At 44.9% G+C, this 8162-nt stretch overlaps 1 protein-coding gene across 1 annotated transcript in view; it reads left to right on the top strand.

The window, feature by feature from the left end:
* The first annotated feature begins 2353 nt into the window (after window positions 1-2353).
* PTCHD4 (patched domain containing 4) overlaps window positions 2354-8162 on the top strand; it is a 201814-nt gene continuing 196005 nt past the window's right edge. Inside the window, exon 1 of the mRNA XM_068961066.1 lies at window positions 2354-2779. Coding sequence (XP_068817167.1) covers window positions 2354-2779 — 426 coding nt within the window. The remainder of the gene's footprint in view (window positions 2780-8162) is intronic.

Raw genomic sequence — 8162 nt, 5'->3', positions numbered from 1 at the left:
CTAGTCCATGAATGTTGTGAGAACAATGAGTTTAGCTGAACTTAAGAAAACTGTCTAACAACAGAATGGTTCCTAGAAAAACTAGTGAGTTTTTAGTTGTGAGAGTTTTGCAGCCTGGGCTGGATAGAGAAGCATTGAGAATATTACAGAAAGTATTTCTGTCCTGGGTAGAAATTCAAGCTGAATGGTCACTGAGAACACTTTCCATTTTTAAGGGCTAAGATTTTTCTTTACTCTTATGAGCAACACCATCTTTAGTAGTGACCCTGTTTTTGAGCTCTTTCCTATCTCCTTGGTCTCTCAACTGAAGAACAGATTCATTAACAAGAATAAAGGCATCAGTTGGGTGGATAAATCCTTTAGCTAGTTTGTATGCTTTGATGGGTGCATCTCTAAGTATCCTGTGAAGGATGTGGTTAAGAGAGTGTGAGTGGAATCATCTCTATTAGGTCAATGCAAAAAGGGTAGAAACTGTGGAGAGCCGATCTCCAGTTCACCATCAAACTTTAGAACCTTCCCTCAAAATTTCTGCCTATTCTTTCTAGAACATGAATTTGTGAAAGTTCCAATAGATAGTAAACAACATATACACATTCATTAAAGTTTTTGAAATTGATCTGATTTTGCAGGTAAAGGTTCTTCACCTTCACACTGTGGAGGGTATATATTGAGGGAGGACCTGGGGTTTTTTCTTTTCCAAATGGCGAAGGTGACTGTTTCACTGCTGCTGCTGCTAAGTCGCTTCAGTCATGTCCGACTCTGTGCGACCCCATAGACGACAGCACCAGGCTCCCCCGTCCCTGGGATTCTCCAGGCAGAACACTGGAGTAGGTTGCCATTTCCTTCTCCAATGCATGAAAGTGAAAAGTGAAAGTGAAGTCAGTCGCTCAGTCGTGTCCGACTCAGCGATCCCATGGACTGCAGCCTACCAGGCTCCTCCGTCCATGGGATTTTCCAGCCAAGAGTACTGGAGTGGGTTGCCATCGCCTTCTCTGGTTTTATACATTAACTGACTCCAATGTGTATCCCTTCTACCTAGCTCACCTTCTTTCTTCAAAGACTAGGCGCTAGGCGTCCCAAAACGTTTGTTTCTGGAATTTCCCTCCGAGGGGAAAAATCAGGTAGGTTCTCAGTCCTCAAGGATGAGGGGCAGAAGGGGAAATGGGAGAAAAAGACTAAAACCAGTTTTAGGAACTTTTGGTCCTAAACTTCAAAAGTACGGAAGCGAATGCAATATTTTATGAGAAACTGAGAAACCACATATTGCCTGCGGATCTTCACTTCCAACGCACACACACACACACACTCACTCACTCACTCACTCCGAAGCCACAGCCGACTGCTATTGGCAAATGCCTCCTCTCCAATCACCAGAGCAAGGAAAAATCCCTAGAGCCCCAAGGCATCGCCAATAGATGGGGTCTCTGCAGCCTGGGGAAAGACAGCGTGGAAGGCTTTGCAGGGAAATCCCTTGCAAGCTGTGTGGTGTGTTAAAAATGCAGCATCATCCTCTCAGCTCCTTTTCTTGGTCCGACAAGCCGAATTCGAGAGCACAGGGAAACTGGAGGGGCGAAAAGGCTGCCTCCTCCAGAAGCCCTCGAGTCCCTCCCTCTACGCCCCCCCACTCCCCTTCTGAGGCTCCCATCGCCACCGCTCCAATGGGCCGGCAGCGCCTTCCCCATCTCTTCCATTCACTCCGGAGGGGAAGGAGGAAGAGGGAAAACAAAACTCTAAAAATAACTGTTAGCCTCTTAAAAAAAAAGGAAAAGCTTAGCTGCCCACCCCCCTCCATCCCCCGCTCCCGCCCTCCCCTTCTCCCTCCTCCCGCCCCCCCAACCCCCTTCATGGGGCACATGTCTGCTTCTTACAACACCGAGCCACATGGTTCCAGTTAGGCGCCGAACCCCACCGGGACGGAGAGGAAATTCACATCTGTGGGACGCTCCGCACGGAACCCGCTCCAGCGAGGGAGACCGGGGACTGCAGCACGGAGATGAAGGGCTAGACCGCGGGATCGCTGCCCATGCGGTGAGAAGGGGGCGCGGGAGGCGGCCGGGGCGGGCGGGGAGGGGCGGGCCGGGGCCCTCGCAGCGCCCGCCGGCCGCCCCCGCGCGCGCGGTCTCTATCGGCCCGCCTTGCTGCAACTTGCTGCAGTGTTTGAAAGAGTAGTAGGAGCGCATGGAGGTGGGGCCCGGGAAAGACCCGGCGGAGGAGAAGGGGGGCGCGGGGAGCGCCGAGGGGGCGGGGAGGCGGCGGCGGCTGTGGGGCGGGGGGCCGACCCGGAGCGGGTGAGACTGGGCAGGAGGGGGGGGCGTGGAGAGAAGGGGGGAAGCCCGGCGCTTACACATGTCACATGTGCTTTTTAAGACGGCCGGGAGCGCCTGCGAGCTGGATTCGGTGGAGGATGCTGCGGCAGGTGCTTCGCAGAGGGCTCCAGTCGTTCTGCCACAGGCTGGGCTTGTGCGTGAGCCGGCACCCCGTCTTTTTCCTCACCGTGCCCGCCGTCCTGACCATCACCTTCGGCCTCAGCGCGCTCAACCGCTTCCAGCCCGAGGGCGACCTGGAGCGCCTGGTCGCTCCCAGCCACAGCCTGGCCAAGATCGAGCGCAGCCTGGCCAGCAGCCTTTTCCCCCTGGACCAGTCCAAAAGCCAGCTCTATTCGGACTTACACACCCCCGGGAGGTATGGCAGGGTGATCCTCCTCTCCCCACCCGGGGACAATATTTTGCTCCAGGCTGAGGGGATTCTGCAGACCCATCGAGCCGTGCTGGAAATGAAGGTGAACTACAAGGGCTATAATTATACTTTTTCCCATCTGTGTGTGTTGAGAAATCAGGATAAGAAATGCGTGCTGGATGATATTATTTCAGTGCTAGAGGATCTCAGGCAGGCTGCCGTCTCCAATAAGACAACAGCCAGGGTGCAAGTGAGGTATCCCAACACTAAATTAAAGGTATGCTCCTCCTGCATGCTTCTGCCAGTTAAAGAGGCAGCACTTCATTTTTTGCCCTAAACAAGCAAAGAAAATGCAGAGGTCTCATCCTTAAGACTCAGAAGCTGATGCTTCTTTCATTTTTGGGGGGTGGTGGGAAACGATGGGCAACCGAGTGAAGAAAACAGGCAATAAATGGCATGACTAGATATTAAGCAATTCAAAACCAAACAAATGCCAAAAATGAGAAAAAAAAAATGGACCAAAAAAAAAAAAAAAAAGTTGTTTCTGAGACCCTGCAATTACATCTTTGTTCAGGGTTAATAAATCAGTGACTGGAAGGGGGAGGGGGAATCCTGAACAATTTGGGGGATTTCTTTTCATTCTGGGGCTCGATGTATTTCTTATTACTGATTACACATCCCACCTGGTGCCATATCCACCCCTTTACATCTTCAGCCTTGCTTGATTTTGACATGTAGGGAGTTTGTGCTTTGCTCCCCTGCGAGTGTGTGTCTGAAAGCAGTGGGTATGAATGGATTCCAGGAATTATGTGTATGTGTGTTTACACAGGGAAAGAAGCAGGAATTTTCTCTGTGTGAAAATGGAGATATGCAGTTAACTGATGTAGTAGTTAACTGAGTCCTGTTATTTCCTCCCCGCCACACACACAGACACTAAATCCAAACCAAAGCAAGGTTATTATAATAGCCCAATAGCAAAAGAAAAAATTCCACAGTCAGCAAAAGTTGCCATGAATGATAATTCTGGCATTAAATAGACAGTACTGTTTAAACTCTCAATTCAGATTTTGTTGCTCAAATGAGATTTTTAAACTCATTCCACACTGTCAGGATTGAGCTGCTGCAGGCAATGAGGCATGCAGTCTCCAGGTGACTGAAGTTTCAGGGACAAATGTGACTTCCAAAAGAGTCACTGCACCATTTGTCTGCTCAGCCCTGAGCAGCTCAGAGGCTGCACAGTCAAGAATTCCCAAGGCAGGTGTTTCCCAAGAAGAAGGAATTTTCTTTCTTCTAATGGGTATGAGGATGTGTGTGTGCTTCTAGGGAAATTATGGAATAGAAGTGATCCCAGTTTCAATGAATGGGTGGCCAGATATAGGAAACTGCTAATATCTCTTAATTTATTTGATACAATCAGCATCTGTACACAATTTAGAAAAATTAATTTCTCAGGATTTTTGAGGTAAAGGGCTCTTTTTCCTGAATTGGAGGAGAAGTTAATGCACTTGGAAACCAGGGATTCCTCAGAAAATCCCATAACCTGCCTCCTTTTAACATATTGCCCTTGTTTATGGATCCAGAGGCTGACAAGGTTTCAGCCCCCTGTTCGCAAGAGCAGTCCCTTGGAGTTTAGTGAGACTAGACAGATGATTCATTAGGTAAGGGCTTGCCTGCCTCACACTTATTGAAGGGAGCATGATAAATCGATGTGGTCGGCTTGCATGCTTTTCATTTCCCAGACCCTTTGCCATCAACATTATTGCTTGCTCAAAAGAAGGATGCGGTGAAGAGGTGATTTCTTCACCTACAGTCTTTAACTGAGTTCTTTCCTATGTCAAACATCGGGTGTAAAGAAAGGTTTGAAATTGTGACATATTTAAATTTCAATTTGTTTTTCCTATTGAAGTAACTTTGCAGTTTATTAATATGCAGTCTTAATTGAGCCCCTTATTTAGTTTAGTCAGCAGTACTCTCCAGGTGAAAGGCTCTGTCCAATCAGCCACCATGGGCATTTTATTTATCCAGCAATATTATTATGATATGTATGGTACAAACTCCTAAGGCCTCTAATTCACCTCTTTAATAATGACTGACTGTACTCCTATGATTTACTGGATGCTCTTCTAGGCACATGGGACAAGGCTGGAGCAAGAAAAACAAAGTTCTTACCCTCAGGGGTCTTAATCGTCAATGTCAAGGACCTTCCCTTGACTATCTGTAAGCAGGGACTCTAATCTTTGGATTCAGAGGTTTTCCACCTAAACTTTCTAGCTGATTGGTTGGTTCATCTACATCTTGATAGGAATCAGTGGATAATCATAAAAGAATGGAGTAATTAATTACAAAGGGCCATGTAGTATTAATGGAATTATTCTGCTAACCATAACAAGAACAGGAAAATTATACACTGTCTCTCTGATTTATAAAGCCCTTTTTCTGCTACATTCTATCAATAATATCAATGTGTCCTCCAGTGCATTGGCTTGACTCTTTCTGTATGCAGTCAGGGGGTCCTTAACCTATTTTTGGGTAAATGTCTTCTGAGAGGAGTGGGCTTCCCTGGTAGCTCAGATGGTAAAGAATCTGCCTGAAATGCAGGAGAGCCGGGTTCAATCCCCAGGTTGGGAAGATCCCCTGGAAAAGAGCATGACAACTAACTCCAGTATTATTGCATGGAAAATTCCTTGGACATACCATGGGGTCCCAAAGAGTTGTACACGACTGAGCAACTAACACTTTCACTTTCTGAGAGCAGGGGGTTCTCTGAAGCATCCAGATGGAATATCACACATGCTAATGTAATATAAAGTACAACTGGTGGAATTCCAGGGATACCTAGAATCCTATCAGAGTCTGCAGGGACTTTTAGGTGAAGAACTCCCTCACACAGAGCTAAGTGAGATGGCCCTTTGTTTTGTTTATATGTGATATGGAAATGGTTTTAATTCATATGTGACAGTGATGCTCAAAGAATGTCCCTAGGATGCTGACCCATAGTAAACTTTGAGAACTTCTATTGTATGATATTTGAGAGAAATTTTATATTCACAGTTTTTGGCCCTTTAATTAATGTTGCTTTCGTCTGTTACACTTGGGTCACCAATCTTCCCAACTCTGGCCAGTATGGAAAATTTCAGTGCTGGATAATGCCATTGGTGGGCAGAGAATCAGTAGTTGAGGGAAAATGCAAAATAAATAGCAGGGGCAGGATGGTGTGGATAGGAACTGGCAATCTCCTGACATAGAAGGTCAGAGCCTGGAGATAGTCCGAAGATGTATAAACACTGATTGACAGAAAGCTTTCTGACCTCTTAGGTTATGACAATTGGAAGGACATCTTCCAAATATTATTAAGACACCCAAGTAGTTCTGAGCACAAAAAGGTTTAGAACTTCTGATAAACATGATTATCTTGACAAGGTGATCCGGACAGGCAGGAACACAAAAAGTTGCTGCTATGGAATTCTAAAGAGAGGCTCAGATAAAGCTGATATGAAAAAAGGAGCAGTCAGAATACTACAGAAGAAACATACACACTTTCAAAAGCTGTGTAGGAAAGGTGCCAGGATTGGAAATCCCTACACCTATGTAATACAAACTCTACAATTGTGCCTGTCATTACATTCTTAATGTTACTTATCCCTGAGCAGGCACAAAGCTCAAGTCTTACATTCCTTCTGTACTATTCATATCCCCCAAACCCAGTCTGTACAGTTCTATGCAGGCAGTATTTACATCATTGATTAGTCTGTCGACTAATGTGTTCATTTATACTGTAACATCACAAAGCTATTAGCAACCTTCAAACCTCTATAATGTGCTTTTACTTTAAAGATATTCTCTACACTCTCCAGATTTCTATAAATTTTTTGACCCTACTAATTCAGGGGCCATTCTTCCCCACTTATTTAAGCATACATATTGTAGAAATTGATACAATGTAGCCAGGCTGAATTTTGAAATTAAACACCTAGTGTTGGAACCAGTCTCCTGATTAAAATGAGACAGGCACTCAAAATCCATAAGCAAGGACTGCTCTGGACTCCAAAACATATTGTCATTATAATTCAAGGGGCTCAGGTGGTTACAGGTAATGTTTCGTTACTTCTTAGGTAGGCCATGATGACCTCACTTTTCCATCTGGCTAGTTCTAAGAAAGTATCAACTTCCATATGTCCCTGTTTCTTTAAATTTGCCACTGAAAAAGGCCAAGTAATGAAGAAGCATAGAAATGTGGTCCATGACAAATGGTAAGAAAGAAGTGAAGCAATCCCCTGCAGCCTGTCCTCCCCATTAAATTCCATTAATACATACCTCTGAACAGATGTTTAAGTGAAGTATATATTTTCCAAGGTACCACGTTTAAGAAGAGAAACAAAGATAGATTTTCCTGCTTCTTAAAAGAGTGTTTCTCTGGGCACATTTTGAGTATATCTTCCTAATTTGGAAGCTGTTGCCATTAATTATTTAGATCCAATCTCAATGGAAGGGCAATTAAAGCCAACATGGAAAGTAAAAACCAAGCATTACTTTTAAAGATTTCCAAGAAAAGCTATTCCATAGACTCCTTTCTCTAATTCATTCTAAAACCTTAAAAACTAGCTATGTCAGGATCTTTTCTTAGATTTAAGTTTGCATTCCTATTTCTCTCTCTTAATAATAGAAAAAAATCACTACCTTATTGAATGCATAGTCTGTGTCTTAACTGATGTGATATTTCATGCACAGCATGTCATTTTTGCAAGTTGATGAATCAGGAATAATATTTTTATTCCCATTTAATGCGTTGGGAACCTAAACCTAAAGACCAGGAGATTAAGTAAATTTTAAGAGGTCCCCATGGTAGTTCATGTTGGAGCTGGGCTTTAAATCCAGGTCTGTCTGACACTAAAGTTTATATTTTTAACCATGAATACTGTATTGGGTTCTTGCATATCCTGCACCTTTCTCTGTGACAGCAACCCCTTGAACTAAGGAAGAACTAGAGTTGTAACTCCCAAGCCATCTCAGATCCACACTGTGACCACTGTTTTTTCATACCAGTCCCCTTGCTTACTGGAGAGACCAGCCCAGATGAAGGTGCAGTGAAGCTTTTCTTCCCTTACTAACCCACAAGGGAGTAATACTTCCAGTCTGGATAAATTCTGATGTTGACCCAGGTGCGGCAGTGGTAAAGAATCTGCCTGCCAGTGCAAAAGACGCAGGGTTTGATCCCCATGTCTGGAAGATCCCCTGGAGGAGGAAATGGCAACGCACACAGGATTCTCACCTGGACAAGTCCATGGACAGAGGAGCCTGGCAGGCTACAGTCCCCGGGATCACAAATAGTCGGACACAACTGAGCAGGTAGTCCCTGTCTACCATCCATATTGTACATGGATTTGCCACAAACAATTTAACAGATTCCTTACCAACATGTGATTTCACCTTTCATATTATTTCACATCAACTCAGAACAAACTAATGATCCACTGAGAGTGGGGAAT

This window comes from Capricornis sumatraensis, chromosome 22 (genome assembly GCF_032405125.1).
Source record: "Capricornis sumatraensis isolate serow.1 chromosome 22, serow.2, whole genome shotgun sequence".
Taxonomy (NCBI): domain Eukaryota; kingdom Metazoa; phylum Chordata; class Mammalia; order Artiodactyla; family Bovidae; genus Capricornis; species Capricornis sumatraensis.
Note: the sequence above shows the minus strand (reverse complement) of the source record. Positions and strands in the feature narration are given on the sequence as shown.